At 44.0% G+C, this 20,148-nt stretch overlaps 1 protein-coding gene across 3 annotated transcripts in view; it reads left to right on the forward strand.

Moving 5' to 3' along the window:
* The window catches only part of LOC137553309 (uncharacterized), a 95,094-nt gene that overhangs the window by 37,455 nt on the left and 37,491 nt on the right, over positions 1 to 20,148 (forward strand). For all 3 annotated transcript variants that reach the window (XR_011027241.1, XM_068271443.1, XM_068271444.1), the window contains exons 8-12: positions 1,771 to 1,822; positions 1,933 to 2,033; positions 5,174 to 5,259; positions 6,115 to 6,196; positions 11,603 to 11,688. Coding sequence is in view for 2 of the 3 variants with exons in the window: in XM_068271443.1 (XP_068127544.1) it covers positions 1,771 to 1,822; positions 1,933 to 2,033; positions 5,174 to 5,259; positions 6,115 to 6,196; positions 11,603 to 11,688 (407 nt within the window). In the remaining variant the exon portion in view is untranslated. The remainder of the gene's footprint in view (positions 1 to 1,770; positions 1,823 to 1,932; positions 2,034 to 5,173; positions 5,260 to 6,114; positions 6,197 to 11,602; positions 11,689 to 20,148) is intronic.

The following is a 20,148-nucleotide window of genomic DNA, read 5'->3' on the forward strand; positions in this document are numbered from 1 at the left end:
TTAAAGCAGACACCAAGGACTGTAAATATATAGATATACACATTTATTGAAAATACCCCAAATATGCAACACGTTTTACGGGCACAGCCCACTTCTTCAGGCAATAAGCAGGGGATAAACAACAGCAATTCAGTTATAGCAAGCAGAGCACCTCTGTGAAGGTGAGGTGCTCTGCTTGCTATAACTGAATTGCTGTTGTTTATCCCCTGCTTATTGCCTGAAGAAGTGGGCTGTGCCCGCGAAACGCGTTGCATCTTTGGGGTATTTTCAATAAATGTGTATATCTATATATTTACAGTCCTTGGTGTCTGCTTTAACGGAGGCGAGTCCACCACTTCCTCCCAGCAATTTTTTAAAAATTTTATGTACTTTTATCCTTCTGGCGCCTCTGTTCACCTACCAAAACTTAAAATATTTGCAAACATAGACAAATAAGAAGTACGTTTTTTTTCCAGAGTAAAATGAGCCATAAATTACTTTTTTTTTCTCCTATGCTGCTGTCACTTACAGTAGGTAGTAGAAATCTGACAAAACCGACGGGTTTTGGTCTAGTCCATCTCTTTATAAAGGATTCTCAGCAAGGCTTTTATTCTTTATAAAGATATTCCCTAAAAAAAGATTTAAACAATGATGCTGGCCAGCTTCCCTGCTCCCTACACATTTTTTTGGCAGTTGGACAGAGCATCCAATACAGATTGAGGACGGCACTTAATTGGCGATGATAAACTTGCGTTCATTCAATAGTAGCAGAACACAACTTTCTCAAGTGTCACCCCGAAAAATCTTGTGTTCTGCTACAATTGAATAAACGCAAGTTTATCATTGCCATTTGAGGGCCTGTTTCCACTACACGCAGATTCTGCATGCAGAAAACTGACTCCAATGAATGCCTATGGGCCTGTTTCCACTGAACGCGATTATTCTGATGCAGATTTCCCATAAGCATTCATTGGAGTCAGTTTTCTGCATGCAGAATCTGCGTGTAGTGGAAACAGGCCAAGTGCCGTCCTCAATCTGTATTGGATTATCGATTACAAGTGGATTGGTGGCAAACGGAGGATTTGTGCATCGGCGGACCAGGTGTTTGAAGCCTGGGTGGGTGAGTACTACGACACCTGACTGTTTGTAGTTGGACATAGCAACTGCCATTAACTAAGTGCTTTCGAAAATAAATAAAGCCCTGAGAATCCCTCATAAAGAGATGGACTAGTCCAAAACCTGTCACTTCTGTCAGACTTCTACTACCTACTGTAAGTGACAGCAACATAGGAGAAAAGTAGTTTATGGTTCATTTTACTCTGGAAAAAAACATACTTCTTATTTTTTGTATATATTTGCACATATTTTAAATTTTACAGTTTTTTGCCATAGTGCCCCTTTAACTCCAAGAATTGTAGCACAAACCTTTATCGGTTATATTTTCTTTGCTAGTTTCCTATAGCATTGAATATTTAGACATCACCTTGTATCTGATGTGTAAAGACCTTTTGTTTGTTGTTTGGGTTATTGTTCAGCAGTCTTTCTTTATCAGCATATACACAAAAGTTTTAGAATTAAGACTATATTGTAAGCTATATACGCTCCTGTAAGAGCCACTTCCACGTTTTATTACAAGTTTAAAAAACACAATAAAAACACGATGATTGCACTTATATTGCTTGCAAGACAGTAACGTTTGCATTTTTTTCTAATTCACTTTATATTACTGAGCTGTATAGTTCTAAGTATATAACATTTTGTAATCAGAGCTATTTGATTGTTTTTGCTTAGTATCTGAAACATGGGTACCAGTCAAAACGTCTGGCTCCATCCCTGAGGCAAGGTATAAATAAACATTCCTTGTACATTCCTTGTAACATGCACACACATATGATGCTTATCATTTCACTGGCATCAGCATTTTACTGTAAAATCAATTGTTTTTTTCTTTAGACTAGGACATGAACTTGCTGCTGTGGGATATCAGATATACTTGTTTGGAGGCAGCTCTGGGGAGGGCACATACTATACTGATGTTCATATGCTGGATTCAGGTAAAGTACAATATTAAAGCTGTTGTAAAGAGATATTAAAAAACATATTAAAAAATGTTGTAAGGAAATCATGCTGTTAGCTGTAGCTATGAGGTCAGAAACATGATCAGCTAAACACCCACTGGAAACAGTGGCAACAAGCAGAACCTTTATTTCAGAAAACATTAACCACTTAACGACCACCTAACGCCGATAGGCGTCGGCAGGTCGAAGTGGTGTTACCATGGAAACGGCCGTTCCATGTCAGTTCACGGAGGGTGTCTCCATGAACAGTCTGCGAGCTGCCGATCGCGGCTCGCAGGCTAAATGTAAACACGCGCGGAAGAAATCCCCTGTGTTTACATCATACAGCGCTGCTGCGCAGCAGTGCCGTAAAGGAGATCGGCGATCCCCGGCCTCTGATTGGCCGGGGATCCCTGGCATCTGATAGGCTGAAGCCTATCCTAGGCGGCGCAGGACGGTAGCCTGCTGGAGAGGGAGGTAAGGGCAGAGAGGGCGGAAATCGCTGCGGAGGGGGGCATTGAGGAGCCCCCGCCGCTAAGCAGAAATAGCCGGTGGCGATCAGACCCCCCAGCAGGACATCGCCCTAGTGGGGAAAAAAGGGGGGAAGTCTGGTCGCCCTGGCTCAATCCTGATCGATGCTGCGGGCTGGAGAGCCCACGCAGCACCGAGCATTAGAAAATCCCCTGGTCCTTAAGTGGTTAAAACTGTAAGGGCCCGTTTCCACTATAGCGTTGCGGAATCGCCGGCGAATCACTGCAGGCAAATCGCATGCGGGTGCGATTCCGCATGCGTTTTTGCCGCGATTTCGCATGCAATTTCGCATAGGTTAGGGTGATGCGATTTTAACCATGTCACTGCCTGTGTGAATTAACATGGTTACCTATGCGAAATCGCATGCGAATTCGTGGCAAAAAACGCATGGGGAAAACGCATGCGATTTCCCTATTAAATACACTGCGTGCGATTCGCCTGCATTCCACACGCAGGCGAATTCTGAGGGCTGTACCATGCAGAAAAATCCTGTACAGAAAAACGCACAGGAAAACTGACAAGTGGAAACAGGCCCATCCACTTGTATTGGCTGTGCGAATCTGCATGCGGGCAACGCATGCGGATTCGCGATAGTGGAAATGGGCCCTAAGTCAGCTGAAAAGGTGGCTTATCAGGGATTGAGGAAATAGGGAAATATCTTGGATGATCCTGTAGTTCCACAGAAAATCTTACAGGGGTTGGATAAGGTGAAAAATTGTATTATTTATGAGGTATAGAGGGAGTCCCATCTACAGTTTCTGCATCGGACTAAATATGCATTTGATATCAGGTATAGGAATCCACCAACACATAGCTGTGAACCTAAATGCTTCACTGTTTCACTGTGTGTGGGAATGTCCTGTAATATCCTCCTTCTGGGATTCTGTATCTACGCTACTTCAGTAAATGTGTGGGAAAACGATCTGTAAGGATCCACATCATTTCCTGTTAAACGACTATAATCCTGGTGATGACACTAATCCCAAGAACGTGGCGGGCAAATTGGTTCACACTGTACTCATAGCAGCTAGAAAAGTTATCTGTAATAGGTGGATATTCCAGTAACACCTAGGATTGGGGAAGTAAAAAAAGGACTGAGATTCCTTGTTGAAAGGGAAAAGTTTATAACGCTGGCGCACAGGAGCAAATACACTAAAAAGCTATTTACGAAATGGAAGAAACGTATTACATTTTCTACACCAAACCGGAAATAAACATAATGGAGCCATTTAAATTTACAGAATGGTTTTGTGTGGAACAATCACACAGCACATTAGGGAAACTCAAATGTTCAAATGATTAGATGGTAGTTTTTCCTATGGTGCTATATGAATCCTATGGGTAGACTGTGAGATTCTGATGGAGAGAGTGTGATTGAGGTGCGGGATTTCTGTACCTTATTTGTGATCAGCTCATTCTTACAGCCTAGTTTCAAAACATTAAGTTACATTTAGGTTATAGAGTTGGGGAGGGAGTTGGAGAAAAAAAAGGATTGGGATAGTTCAGGTCACTTTGTAATTTGATTGGCAAAATCTAAACTGGCATGTATTGACATCTCTGCTTCAGATGACATGTAATGTTATATATCTACCTTTTGTCTCAATAAAAATGTTTGTTTAAAAAAACAAAAACAAACCCTAAGTCAGCTGAGTTCAGTGAGGTCTGTTGGTTTGCTCTGTGCTGGGGAAGCAACTCCTATATCGCTGGCAACAAGGAGCTGCAAGAAACAGACAGCTAAGTATAGAAAGTACACCTAAACCAGAAAGAAGTATAAATATTTGCCATCCATCTCGGTACACAAGAACCACAAGTGCAAAATAAAGAGCTCGGACAAGTCAACAAATTGCTATTCAGTTGAAATATGTTGGGTGTTAAATACAAGGGATGTTTGTACACACACAAGACTGTTTGTAAAAATATAATAAAACCCTGAAAACACCAAACCGTTTACATTTTTGGCATCATTATGATAGGGGCAGCCCTGCTGGTTTTCTCTTACACTTGGTAATGCACAGTTCCCCAACATTATCCACAAGGCCCACCAACAGTGCATGTTTTGCAGGAAACCACAAACATGCATAGGTGAGGTAATTAGTGTCTAAGCAGAGCTGAGCAACTACCTCTGTGGATTTCCACAAAACATGCACTGTTGGTAAGCCTTAAAGGCCAGGGTTGGGGAACACTATGGTAATGCACACAATCCATGTACCTATGCTTCTCTACTCTGCATGTACAGTGTACTTGTTACACATGACATCATTCACCCACAATGCTCCTGCGAAGATGCTGACATTTTGCCTAGGGATAGTACTCAGTTAGAAGCTTCTGGGAAGCTTTTTACTGATGAAACATATTGTGCTAACAAAGAAATTCTTTTTTTATATAATGTAATATAAAAGCAATTTGTCTATGCGACTTAGAACCCAGGTGATAGGTTTGTGTTAAGTTTCAATGTGGTTCACTCACAAAGAATGCAAGGAATTTTAAAATGACAACCTTCTGCACACATTATGAAGTGACAACTGCGTAAGTTACTATAACAAATGTTATAACCAGAAACTTGAATAGTAATTTTTCTTTTATATGTATCTTTGGACACTTTTTAGCTTCTTTAACTTGGCAGTGTTGTGAGGTCAAAGGAGAGACTGCATGTGGAAGACAATTTCACTCCTTTACAGCTCATCATGACAAGGTACTGTATGTAGCAGGTATAGCACAGAACTCTGTTAGTTCACATATATTGATTTTCTCCAATAGCTGAATATTACAGTAGGTAGGGAAAACAGTAAAGTTGATTTGCAAAGTGGTAACCCCTAGAAACTAGATAACAGGTTATTGTTGTTAGATCAGATTTTCCACTGCTTCCTCGTCTTCACGTTTCATCGTTTGTACCACATTTTTAGATCTAGAGAAAGGCTTTAAAGTGGACCTGAACTCAGATCTTCCTCTCTGCTCTAAAAGATAAGAACCAGTATAATAACCTTTAAAGAAAAACATTTCTTAGTTATAGCTGATAGAAATCCTGCAATAAATCTGCAGTGTGTCTTCTTCCTGATTTTATGGAAGCAGACAAAGGGTTAACAGATCCTGTGTTTACAAATTAGCTGCTCTGCCAAGGCTGCTGAGATTCCTGAGCTGATCAAATTACAGCTGAGAGATCAAATTACACTTGTAAATTGTTACAGATGAGGGGGGGTGAGACAGGCTAAACTCTCTAAATGCATACAGGGTGGATTTCTCTATGTTTTCCTTCTGTCCTGTGCAAGAGTTCATGTCCACTTTAACTAAGGGAGCCAGATTTATTAAAGATGGCCATACACTGATCTATTTTGATATTCAATTGACCAATAGATGGATTATTTTATTAAACTGATTGAATCGATTAACATTTTGCAGGGTTTGATCAATGCAAACCAATCAATATCTCCTAGATTGTACAAGAATCATTTATATTTTAATCAAAACAAGATCGATTCAGTGTTTCTAAACTTGCTCATCAGCTTGAGGCAGGGGAGAATAGTCTGATTTTCTTTGAATGTCTTAACAGGATATTTATGTCTTTGGAGGTGTCAAAGAGTGTGAAAATGAGAACGAGATGCTTAACTCTGATATCATGAAATTAAGTCTTGGTAAGTACCATGTAATCTAACATGAGTTCATCAGATTGCCAAATGCAAAAATTGCTTTGTAGATTTGCTTTATGTGCACATTGGTTACATATTCTTGCTCCTCAAGCTGTGTGTGCCTTATGTACACCAGTGTTAGGTTTAGAATTTGTGTCTTTTACCTTAATCCATGCCTTTGGTTTCATTGCACTTAGGGTGATTTATGGAGTTACATGTTGACACATTGAGGTATATTCACTAAACAGCAGTAAACAGAATAACGTATAAAGTCTTACGATGATGATGATGATTATTATTGATTTATATAGCGCCAGCATCTTCCATGGCGCCATCTAATAGCATACAGGGTATAACAATACAATACAAAAAATACAACAGTTATGACAATGGTGGATTACCACTGAAGCAGTGAACAAATGAACTACATATTTTTACACAGGGGTGGGAGGTATGTACACACATTACACAGAATTGTGAGACAAAGGGGGAAGAGAGCCCTGGCCAAAAGGTCTTACAGGTGAGTTTTCAGATTGTGTCTAAAAAGAGTAAGTGTGGGTGAGTGGCGGATGTGTTGAGGGAGGGTGTTCCACAGGAGGGGAGAGTATCGAGAGAAATCTTATAAGCGGGAGTGAGAAGAGGTGACCAGAGAAGAAGACATGAGAATATTGTTAGTAGAGCAGAGATTGCCTGTAGAGCGTGATGCAATACATGCAATACATTACACGCAACTTAGTGGCTATACCCCATTGACCATTATTTAATTCACTTTTCTCTTAAGTTTTCTCCTAGGTGAGATGTTCAGAGTTTAACAGTAAAATGCCTTCTAAGCCACCATCAGGCAAGAAAATATTTAGAATAATTTTGAAAATACTTTTTCACCTACTTGTTGGTACCTTTTCAATTGCAGAGTGATGAAAATTATTTTGAAAACAGAAGATGAAAATGTATCTCCTACGAGAAAACTTAGGAGAATGGTTATGGTCTATATTCAATTCATTGCATTTTCTCTTATGATATAATTTGTCCATCTTCTGTTTAAAATGCACTCTGCAGTTAAAAAAGTACCAAAAAGTAGGTGAAAAAGTACAGTGAAAGGTATTTTCATTGATAAGGTGTGAAAATATTACCTAGGAAATAACTTAGGAGATAAACTTAATTTATTAAGGGCCATAGTCAGTTAAGGGTGATATAAGACATGTGTCCTTCAAGTACAACCTCTTGAGCCTCACTGCACCACATTCTAGAGGAAAGAAAAGCCACAAGGACAGACACCACCCCTGACTGGATCAAGGTATCATCTTCCTACAAATAGGCTCTACAAAATAAGTAAACATTCAAGCCCCTTTTAATTACAATGTAGAATTTGCAATAACTACCGGTACTTCCTGTGGTAACATCTTAACCCCCCCTTAGGGCTGGTTCACACTGAGGGCAATAGCATTGTGCTTGCCGATCGCCGACGATCAGCAAACCACTAGTGCAGTGGCATCCTATGAGGGTGTTACACAAACACATGAGGATGCACACCATATAAATAAGCAAAATTAGTTATACTAGCTATAATAATGCTGGGTGCTGTGTAAATTGATATAAACTATATACATATGAAAACACGCACACCTTGTGGTTTCAAATGCAAAAAAGGTGTATTAAAAGTCATAGATTGACAAAGTACAGTCAAAAACATGTAAAAAGGCACAAGAGTACATATATACACATACAGGTGTACCACAATAATCAGCAGACCTCATGAATGCAGCGTACAGGCAGTCAATTGAGTGTAATCAAAATGCACATTATAAGACATGAGTAAAGTGGCTAGATTGCTATGGCTACTGAGACAACAAGGTACTGGCTGATACTGACACCTGAGTCAAAATGGCAGGGAAAACCATATGTAACAATACACACAGAGTGAACAACGAGGTACAATACACCGCTGCATTACTCAGACGCAGCGTTTCGGAAAGTTCCTTTATCAATGGGGCAACCAGGAGAGCAGCTGAAGCAGAGCGGCAGAGCGGTGATGGAAAGGATACCAGTAATGTACTGAAGAACTTTGAGAATTTTACAGTAGAGAACAACTGGCTATTTGCAAACATTGACTCATTATATACCACAATACACATACAGTGTGTTTATACGTTTTCGAGATCTTCCTGTTTGGGACTTAACCTTTGCATGAAGAATAACAAAGTATTAATAATACAATTTATTTCACTCAACAATTACTTTCTTTTCAAAAGCCAGAAGTATTGACAAAATAGGGGAACCAGTATGGGGGTGTCCCGTGCCTAGGTATATGCTTGCCTTGACCTGGGAGCCAGGACAACTTAGGATATATACAACTTCCTCCATTTTTCATCACTGATGGCATTGTGGATGAGCTACATTGATGATGAGTTGGTATTTTGGAAGAGTATTTATCATCATTAGCTGGTAGTTGAACAGGAATGTGAACTGTACATCTTATATTCACTGTGCGTGAAATGACCCATACTTTATTGGACCTGGCAATGTGCTGTGCAAATGTACCTTTCCGAAAGGTAACTTCAGAAAACATGTATAAAATATTTATAGCATTAGTTAGGAACCTCAGTACTGATTATTACTGTACCATTGGAGGGTTCATCTAACTCATTGCCTGAAGACTGAATATTTGTTAGTCATCCACTTAATTAAAGGGTATTAAGTTGAGACTTGTGCTGTTTCTAATTCACCAAGTAATGCAACTTGCATTACTTGTGCAACAATTATTTTGAAAATTAGCATCCGGCATGGTTTGTATATGAATAGAGTATGTATTTTTTTATTTCAAAGGGAGCCACCACTCACTGCTTTTTATGTGCTCTGTATTTTTGTACACTGTGGTAAAATGAAATGTTTCTATCATGTTGATACCTACACTACGACACTACGATACAATGTAAAGTAGATCTTTCACCACTATACTTTTTGAACTTTTATCTTCATGGTCTGAGGTACATCTGTATTTATAATTCTAAATCCCTATCATTTTGTTATATTTGGGACCATAATTTTGATTTTGATTTTTAATAAATCCAAGCTAGGAGAAGGCCCAGAGGTACTACCCCTGACTGTGAAGCATGAGGTCATGAGTTTGACTTCTAGGTCATAGAAAAAAAGCTAGTTTTATCAGATCACATATATACTCGGATGACCTTCAGCTTGGGAGAACGGTAATAAAGCAGGATCTCCAGTGGGCTGATACTGCGCAAAGGTGTAAAGTACCACCCCTTCTTCTGTGATGTCATAACTAGTACAGATCTCTGTATCACAACTACAAACTAATGGGGAGAAAGAATGGAGTGTATGAACCATTGTTTCTCTGTCTCGATAAGAACACACAGAGTTTATACATGACCCAGAAATTACAGTATTTATGTTCAATGATTCTGTCATCTGTGGGATAAACATGGCTTTCCGGAGAAAAGTAAATTAGCTAATAATATAAAAGGAAGACTAGATGGCCTTTATGTGTCATGGGTATTTTATGAGCTTATCAGTACTTATTGTTCCTTGCTGCAGAAAATGACACTTGCTTCTATAACTGCATTGTCCAGTGATATGTAGAGATTAACCAGTGGATAATGGAGAATAATAGACCTACAATAAAGCAATATATTATGTCGCTAAAGAGTAAGTATGGAGCACAATGATAGAGATATTTGTTTTAGATATGAGAGTCCTGGCAAGAACACATTAAGTATTGATGCAGTGCTGTTTACTAAGATGTTGCTATAAACACAGCTCTAATCTGTCATAGGAGTGTTTAAACCCCACTGAACAGCCTGAATCAATGGAAGCTTTTATTACACAAGCCCATAGCATAGCTGTAATTGTCTCTGTGCATTTTATGCTGATAAATAATGCAGAATATAAGAGTAGGACAATGAGATGTTGCTGTTTTATTGCATTCCATATTATCCCAGTATACCATTTCCATCTCATCAAGCACCTCTGTAATTAGAAGCCTTATGAAGTATTTACAGAGCTATTATTATCAGTGATGAACATGTGGCTAGATGTATTTTGGTTGTTTATATGGATAAACAGACACATCCATGTCAGTTGCAAGTGCAGGGTAATACAGTGTTTACACAGGGGTATGCAAACAACTTTCACAGGGGACCAGGAGGTTTCACAAGATGAATGTGAGGGAATGCTAGGTTTTCACAGAGGGCACTGTACACAAACAAAACTGGTCAGGATGCCAAGAAAAGGAGGCTTATGATTAAGACTGTAAGAAACAAATGTAAAGTATTTTTAGCTGGCTAATAACAAATGACAATGTGGCTTTATGATCTCCGTCTTCACGCTTGTGGCAGCTTTGCAGACTGCCAGTGGGTTCACTATGGAATGTAAATAGAGACCAGGAAAACCTGTAGAAAATGGTCTAATGGTGCCCATACATGGTACAATTTTTTCTCGATTAGATAATTTTGTTCGATTATTCTGTTAGATTTTTCCAACATGTCCGATCAGATTTTTATAAAAAAAACTGGATAATCGTTTGTTTTTCTTGATCGAGAAAAAAAAAAAGATTCCCTTCGACTTTCATTCAATTTGATTGTTTTGGTTGAATAAATGGGAAAATCGAACATTTGTATTGTACCGTCTATGGGCACCATAAGCCATATTCAATAAACTCCAGTAAAGTTGCTGCATGCTGGTTTGCACACAACAATTTTTCTGTTACTTCTGCAGACTCTGTAACACACATTACGCAATTAACGCAGCCCAGGTTACCTGGTTAATGCTTCCATTGCCAGGGTAATGCTTGCTATGTTACTTGAATAGCCGAGTATTACTATCAGCTGTGAAGCATGGCTATACAGGTTAGTGTTAGACGTAAGTGGGGGGTTAGTGATAGACATAGGTAGGTGTGGATAGTGTAGATAATGAGGGTTAGTGAGAGGTATAGAAAATTACACAACTGGCTAAGGGATGACCCTTCAATGCAGAAATTTGGTTTAGTGATAGATGTTACTGAGAAAGAAAATAGGAGGAAATTTCCTTACAGAGGACAGAGACCAAATCTGGACAGAGAAATTATACAACTAGTATTAATTAATTTCTCCTACATAAATTCTCCTAATGGAGAAATTATGGAGAAACATGATTGATTTGTAAGTCTCTGATTAGCTGGTCATGATCATGTGATCATGTGCCACCTCTGCATCCTGCCCAGAAAGCAGACGTGATTCATGTCATGACCAGCCAATCAGGGAGTCACTAATGGATCAAATGCTTCCCCATAATTTTCCCAGCAAGAAAATGTGGAGTAATTGATCATAGGCAATTCCGTTTTTTCCAAATTTTAAGGAAAAAAAAAGCTTTTGCTTAGAGGCCTTCTTTTAATAAAATCATTATTTATCTCTAATGCAGCAAAGATGAAATGGAAAAAGCCACTTTATTTTGGGATTCCACCAGCATGTCGCTATAAGCATAAAGCCTTTGTTCTGCAGAGCCATGTAAGTACATGTATATACGCTGTCCTTAGAAAGTCAAGTACACCTGAGCTTTTAATCACTTACCGCATTGATTAACTTCTTGAGAAAAGCCTCCATTTTTAACATGCTGTTTATAAGATAATAAAGCACTTGCCATTCCACTGTATGTGTGTATCTCACAAAGGTGCACACACTTCTCACATTTTTGTTAATATTTTATTATATCTTGGGACAACACGGATGATATGACACTACGATACAATGTAAAGCAGTGGTGCTCAGCAGAGCTCGAATATTCGAGTAGCTCGAATATTCGAGCTCTTTTTCAGCTATTCGAGCTCGGTATTCGAGCTCCGAATAGCTGGAGCTATTCGAATGGGCTATTCGAGTGAACTCGAATAGCCCATTCACTATTCGCGCTATTCGAGCTAACAGCGCTATTCGAGCTCGAATACCGAGCTCGAATAGCGTCATAGCCCAGATTGATGTCCTTAGAGCCAATCAGAGGGCTCCCAGGCCCTCTGACGGCAGCCAATGACTGAGGGGGACCCTGGCCAGCCCCTACCCTATAAATAGCGGCCGCCATGTTCCGTTTCTCCGTCCTTGCCCGACTTTGCACAGAGAGAGATCTGCTCCTTTGTGCGTTGGCTTAGCAAGAGCTTTATTGTGGTCATTTACCTAGCGTTTTTGCTCACATACACCTCCTATATACACCTATATTGTTGTTAGTTAGATAGACATTGTAGACATTTTAGTTAGTAGCTTTTGTGTTACATAGAGAGAGACTCAGACAGCTGCTGCAGGCTTACAGCTTTAGGCCTCAGGGCCTTGCCTGTGTGGGCAGCTGTTCTCTCCTGTCCTCTGTTTATTTCTCATCTATACCAGTATTTCTGCTGTCCTTTAGTACTGATTGATTGTATTTTGTATTGTAGTTATATACTGTAACTGTACTAGGACACTCACTCAGTCACTGTTCATAGGCTACTAGCTCCTGCGTGTGCGTGCACTCACTGTCTGTGTACTGTACACACACTCTATTTCCTTCTGAATAGTTATATACTGTAACTGTACTAGGACACTCACTGACTGTCACTGTTCATAGGCTAGCTCCTGCGTGTGCGTGCACTCACTGTCTGTGTACTGTAGTGTACACACACTCTATTTCCTTCTGAATAGTTATATACTGTAACTGTACTAGGACACTCACTGTCACTGTTCATAGGCTACTAGCTCCTGCGTGTGCGTGCACTCACTGTCTGTGTACTGTACACACACTCTATTTCCTTCTGAATAGTTATATACTGTAACTGTACTAGGACACTCACTGTCACTGTTCATAGGCTACTAGCAACTGCGTGTGCGTGCACTCACTGTCTGTGTAGTGTACACACACTCTATTTCCTTCTGAATAGTTATATACTGTAACTGTACTAGGACACTCACTGTCACTGTTCATAGGCTACTAGCTCCTGCGTGTGCGTGCACTCACTGTCTGTGTACTGTACACACACTCTATTTCCTTCTGAATAGTTATATACTGTAACTGTACTAGGACACTCACTGTCACTGTTCATAGGCTACTAGCTCCTGCGTGTGCGTGCACTCACTGTCTGTGTACTGTACACACACTCTATTTCCTTCTGAATAGTTATATACTGTAACTGTACTAGGACACTCACTCACTGACACTGTTCATAGGCTACTAGCTCCTGCGTGTGCGTGCACTCACTGTCTGTGTACTGTAGTGTACACACACTCTATTTCCTTCTGAATAGTTATATACTGTAACTGTACTAGGACACTCACTGTCACTGTTCATAGGCTACTAGCTCCTGCGTGTGCGTGCACTCACTGTCTGTGTAGTGTACACACACTCTATTTCCTTCTGAATAGTTATATACTGTAACTGTACTAGGACACTCACTCACTGACACTGTTCATAGGCTACTAGCTCCTGCGTGTGCGTGCACTCACTGTCTGTGTACTGTAGTGTACACACACTCTATTTCCTTCTGAATAGTTATATACTGTAACTGTACTAGGACACTCACTGTCACTGTTCATAGGCTACTAGCTCCTGCGTGTGCGTGCACTCACTGTCTGTGTACTGTACACACACTCTATTTCCTTCTGATTACTGATTGATTATTGTAATTTCTGGTTGTACTTACTGTTACTACTTACTGTACTAGTAGGGACACTCAGTTACTGTTCATAGGCTAGCTCCTGCGTGTGCGTGCACTCACTCACTGTCTGTGTACACACACTCTATTTCCTTGTGATTATTACTACTGATTATTGTAACTTCTAGTTGTACTTACTGACTCTGTTACTACTTACTTACTGTACTAGACACTCACTCAGTCACCTCGCCCACCAACCCACTCCATTAAAGTACCCCACTTTTCACCCGCCCTTTTAAAAAACTTTGTGTTTACGCCTAAAACATCGAAGATGTCTGGAAGTGGCAGCCAGCGCGGTCTGGGCAAGGGGAAGTGCAGCAAGGGAATCAGGAGGAGAGGGAGCAGCATTGTGGCAAGCCGCGGGCGCGGCCGCGCCACCATGCACAGTTCCGCAGCAGCAGCGTCAGTGGCTAACATTCCTCCTATAGCCACTGGCCGTGGACGCCTTGGGCGCCGCCCAGCAGGAGCATCTGCAACTCACGCTGCAGAGACACAGCAGCAGCAGCGTGTAGCACCTGCTCCGATTTTCCTCCAGCCGGGTCGGAAACGTCCCATTGAGGAAAAGGATGCAGACACTGTGGTGCAACTGATGACGGAGGATGAGCAGCCCGCCATTAGCTCTGCATCCGAGGCCTCCACCCTCACCACCACCACCCCTGTTCGCAGCAGCCGCCCAGCAGGGCCTGGGGAGGAGGCCAGTTCACCGTCAGTCGCCGACCTGTCACTCAGCACTCTTTTGACCCCAGGCATGATGAGTCAATTGTCTGCTGTTGTTGGCGATTTGGAGGAGGAGATGCTGATGGGCACTTTGGGGGATGAGGGATTGGACAGCAAGACTGTGGCGACAGTCAAGCAGCCCATCCATGCATCAGGAGAGGAGTTTGGGGGGTCATCATCCCAGCAGGACATGTTTCAGGAGGGGGAGGATGATGATGACACGGTGAAAGACAGAGACTGGGTGCCACCAGCTCCAGGGGATGTCGTCATCAGCAGCTCTGAGGAGGAGGAGGAGGATGCGCTTGTGGGCCTTGCAAGGAGGCGCATCATTGCAAGCATTGGCAGCAGTAGGCAGGTCCCCCAGCCTGCTGGTGTCTCAGGCTCAGCAGCAACAGCAGCATCTGCCAGTACCACCACCAGCCGCACCCAAGCCCCCCCCCCCCAACCACCATAGGGAGACAGGCAGCAGCGGTTCCATGCCGTAGGGGGTTGTTTTTGTCACCAATCTGGCGCTTTTTCACCATGCCCACAGTGTACAGCAAGTACGCCACTTGCAACCACTGTCAGCGGAAGTTGAGCAGAGGTGCAGACCCCTTAAAGTTCAGCACCAGCTCGCTCATCAACCACCTTTCTGCGAAACATTTCCACCAGCATGAGGAGTTCCAGAGGCTGAAGGCATCTGGTGCTGTCAGTGGCACCACACCCATCACTGCACAGCCTTCAGCAGCAGCAGCAGCAACAGCAGCCACCCGCCCTCCTGCTCCTCCAGCAGCACCAGCAGGAGTGCGGAAACGCACTGCTCCTCCCCCCTCTGCAACTCCTGCCGCCGACACTGAGGCCTGTTCTGGCAGCCAGTCCTCAGTGGCCTCCTCTGCTGTGTCTGCTGATTCCCGTGCCAGCAAAAGGCCACGCCAGAGCCTTTTGAGCGAGTCCTTCCAGGGGGTGGTTAGGGTTCTGCCTCCCAGCAGCCGTCGCGTGCGGCAGCTGAACGGCTTGCTGGCACGGGCCATGTGCTCCCAACTCCTGCCGTACACGCTCGTGCAGGAGGGGAGCGACATTCGTGCGCTGCTTGCTTGCGCAGCCCCAGACTGGCAGCTCCCCAGCAGACACTTCTTCGCCCGCAAGGCCATTCCTGCACTGCACCGCTTTGTGATGGCCAATGTGGAGCGAGGGCTGGAGCACATGGTTGGTGAAAGGGTCCACGTCACCATGGACTCCTGGAGCAGCCGCTTCGGGACAGGCCGCTACCTGTCCTTCACTGTCCACTGGGTCAGCTTGGTGGAAGGGGGTGAGGATGGGAGAGCAGCAGCGGGCACAGCAGCAGCAGCAACACAGTGGGTGGTGCCACCCCGCAGGGTCGGGGGAACTGCAGCAGGTTCCTCCGATCCTCTGCCATCCTCCGGCACACCTGGCCAAACCCCCCGCCTCAGCAGCAGCGTGAAGGCCCGCCACTGCCAAGCGCTGCTGCACTTGGTCAGCCTTGGGAAGACCAAGCTGACGGCAACCCATGTGTTGGCCAAACTCCAGGAGCAGGAGAGGATTTGGCTGACCCCCAGAGGCCTCAGAGTCTGAGAGGTGGTGGCCGACAATGGGGCCAATCTGGTTGCCGCAATAGACAGGGGAAACCTGACCCACATCCCCTGTCTTGCCCACGTGCTGAACCTGGTGGTGCAGAAGTTCTTGCGCACCTACCAGGGGATGGGCGAACTGCTGGAAACGGCAAGGAACGTTGTGCGTCACTTCCGGCGCTCGGCTGCAGCCTGTGCGAGCCTGGAAGACGTGCAAAAGGAGCTGGAGCTGCCACGCCATCGGCTGATCCTTGACGTTCCGACTCGCTGGAACTCCACCCTGGCGATGTTGGAGCGTCTGGTTGAACAGAAGCACGCTGTCAACCAGTACCTTGCCCTGGCCACTGTTTCCGCCGCTCAGAGAAGGGACAAGACCAGCAACATCCCGTCCATCGTCCCCGATGATGACTGGAGGCACATGCAGCAGGTGTGCTTAGTGCTGGCTCCCTTTCTGCAGGCCACTAACATGGTGAGCAGGGACCATGCTATGGTCTGCGAGTGGGTGCCCCTGGTTTGTCTGCTGAACAGGGCCCTCGATGCTTTGCTGGAACAGGGAGCGGCAGCCTTGGACCAGCAGGAGCGGCAAGCAGCTGCACAGTCCACCTCTGAGGGGGAGGAGGAGGAGGACTTGGTGGAGGTCCCTGACCTTGCTGCTGATGAGGGGGATCAGCACAGCGCAGCTGAGTTGGTGCGGGGGTGGAGAGAGGATGAGGCGGCAGAGGAGGAGGATGAGGAGGACAGCACTGCCGTCGATGTGCCAGAAGACGTGGCCCGCCTCTTCCCAATGGCAGCGCACATGCTGACGTGCCTGCGCAGGGACCCCAGGGTGATCCAGATGAAGCAGAGGGAGGACATCTGGATCAGCATGATGTTGGAACCACGCCTCAAGGGGAAGTTGAGCCAGTTCCTGCCGCCTGCAGGAGGAGACCCAGCGCAACAAATAAGGAGCTTGCAGCAGGCCCTTGTTGAGCGCTTGGAGGAAGCCTTCCCCCAGCCTTCCACCCCCACTGTCCAGCCAGCACAGAGGCAGCAGCAGGTGCCTGCATCCAGCAGCAAGCGCCCCACAGACCTGCTGTCTCTCAGCCACGAGCTCTACAGGACTGTAGAGGCTCCGGCAGTAGTGACTAGAGAGGAGGTGCATGCAGCAGCATCCTCCTCCAGTCACAGCCAGCGCCTGACCCGCATGGTGGCTGACTACATGGGGTCCTACAGCGGGCTTGACAGCGATGCCCCTGTTAATCCCATGGAGTATTGGGTCAAGCGCCTGGAGATCTGGAGCGAGCTGGCGTAGTACGACCTGGAAGTGCTGTCCTGCCCCCCTTCCAGCGTGCTGTCCAAGCGCTGCTTCAGTGCAGCTGGTGGCGTGGTCACCGAGAAACGCTCACGTCTGTCTCACAAGTCTGTGGACAGACTGACGTTTCTCAAGATGAACCAGGCGTGGGTGGAAGGCGCGTTCCTGGCCCCTGTTGTCGGCGAGAGGGGGACATGAACTGGCTGCCGGAACTTAGAACCATCGTTAATGTGCCTTACCACCCTTTACCACCTCCTGGCTCCTGCTCACTAAGCCAGCCTGGTTCACTTTGACTATTACGTCACCTGCAGCCACACATTTTACAACTACAGTGGGCTGCTGTGTACTGCCCTTCTGCTGTCTGTCTGTGTTTCCCACTGCCAGGGTACACAGATTTACATTCTGCTGCCACTCTGCCACCAGCTATTACGTCAAAAAATAGCTATATATCTGTGTAATTTGTTTTACAAACAAAACCAAAAAACCATAAAAAAAAAGGTTTAATTTTTCAGAGGTGCCCGGGTTGAAAACTGTGTTGTCCCAGTTGTGTATTGGACACGATGTGGGCTGCACGACCGCTGTCTGGGACCTCCTGTTGTGTTTATTTACAGCCCTGGTATCACCCGCTAGGTACCAGGGCTATTATGTCACGCTGCCTGCCTGCTGCCACACTCACACTACTCCTCCATTCCTCCTGCTGCTGCTGCTGCTGTCTGTCTGTGTTTCCCACTGCCAGGGTACACAGAATTACATTCTGCTGCCACTCTGCCACCAGCTATTACGTCAAACAATAGCTGCTCACATTACTCCTCCATTCCTCCTGCTGCTGCTGCTGTCGGTCTGTTTTTCCCACTGCCAGGGTACACAGAATTACATTCTGCTGCCACTCTGTCACCAGCTATTACGTCAAAAAATAGCTATATATCTGTGTAATTTGTTTTACAAACAAAACCAAAAAACCATAAAAAAAAAAGGTTTAATTTTTCAGAGGTGCCCGGGTTGAAAACTGTGTTGTCCCAGTTGTGTATTGGACATGATGTGGGCTGCACGACCGCTGTCTGGGACCTCCTGTTGTGTTTATTTACAGCCCTGGTATCACCCGCTAGGTACCAGGGCTATTATGTCACGCTGCCTGCCTGCTGCCACACTCACACTACTCCTCCATTCCTCCTGCTGCTGCTGCTGTCTGTCTGTGTTTCCCACTGCCAGGGTACACAGAATTACATTCTGCTGCCACTCTGCCACCAGCTATTACGTCAAACAATAGCTGCTCACATTACTCCTCTATTCCTCCTGCTGCTGCTGCTGCTGTCGGTCTGTGTTTCCCACTGCCAGGGTACACAGAATTACATTCTGCTGCCACTCTGCCACCAGCTATTACGTCAAAAAATAGCTATATATCTGTGTAATTTGTTTTACTACAAAACCAAAAAACCATAACTGTGTTGTCCTAGTTGTGTATTGGACATGATGTGGGTTGCACGACCGCTGTCTGGGACCTCCTGCCTGCTGTGTTTATTTACAGCCCTGCTATCACCGCTAGGTACCAGGGCTATTATGTCACGCTGCCTGCCTCATTGACTGCCTGCTGCCACACACTCATCCTCCTCCTCCTGCTGCTGAATTTACCTCCTGCTGTCTGTGTGTTTCCACTGCCAGGGAGCACATACAATGGCGCTTCCAACATGCGTGCGCCACCAGCTATTTGTTACGCTCAAAAATAGCTGCATTTCTTTAAAAAAAAAATTGAAAAGAGAAATAAGTGAAGAAGAAGAAGATGATATAGAAAAAGAAGGAGAAGGAGAAGAAGAAGAAGAAGAAGATGAAGAAGAAGAAGATGAAGAAGATGAAGAAGAAGAAGATGAAGAAGATGAAGAAGATGAAGAAGATGAAGATGCAGAAGATGAAGAAGAAGATGAAGAAGAAGAAGATGGAGAAGATGAAGAAGAAGAAGATGAAGAAGAAGAAGAAGAAGATGAAGAAGAAGAAGAAGATGAAGATGAAGAAGATGAAGAAGAAGAAGAAGAAGATGAAGAAGAAGAAGAAGAAGAAGACAATATAGAAGAAGAAGAAGAAGAAGATATAGAAGAAGAAGATATAGAAGAAGATATAGAAGAAGAAGAAGAAGATATAGAAGATAAAGAAGAAGAAGAAGAAGTATATACAGTACTGAACAAAATTCTGGACACAACTTCTCTTTCCACCTTTTTTTTTTAAAGGAACATCCCCACATAATCACTTGCTGTTGTTACTTGGAAAAAAAGATGTTTCTTGCATCATTCACCCTCAAAACAAGTGTTGGAAGCTATTTAAGGCCAATTCGAATAGTCAGCTCGAATAATGAGCTCGAATACCGACTCGAATAGTGAGCTCGAAGTCCGAGGTCGAATCGAATAGTAAAAATTATTCGACTCGAATATTCGACTGACCTCGAATAATTTACTATTCGAATTCGACCAAACTCGAATTTTAAAAAGGGGTATTTGAGCACCACTGATGTAAAGTAGTCAGTGTACAGCTTGTATAACAGTGGAAATATGCTATTCAGTCAAAACAACTCAAAACATAGCTATTAATGTCTAAAACACTGGCAACAAAGATGAGTACACCCAAAAGTTAAGAATGTCAAAATTTTGCCCAAAGTGTCCAGCACTGCATTAACTGTTTTGGGAACGGAATTCACTAGAGTTTCACAGGTTGCCACTGGAATCCTCTTCCCCTC

The sequence above is a fragment of the Hyperolius riggenbachi genome, chromosome 1 (assembly GCF_040937935.1).
Source record: "Hyperolius riggenbachi isolate aHypRig1 chromosome 1, aHypRig1.pri, whole genome shotgun sequence".
Lineage (NCBI taxonomy): Eukaryota > Metazoa > Chordata > Amphibia > Anura > Hyperoliidae > Hyperolius > Hyperolius riggenbachi.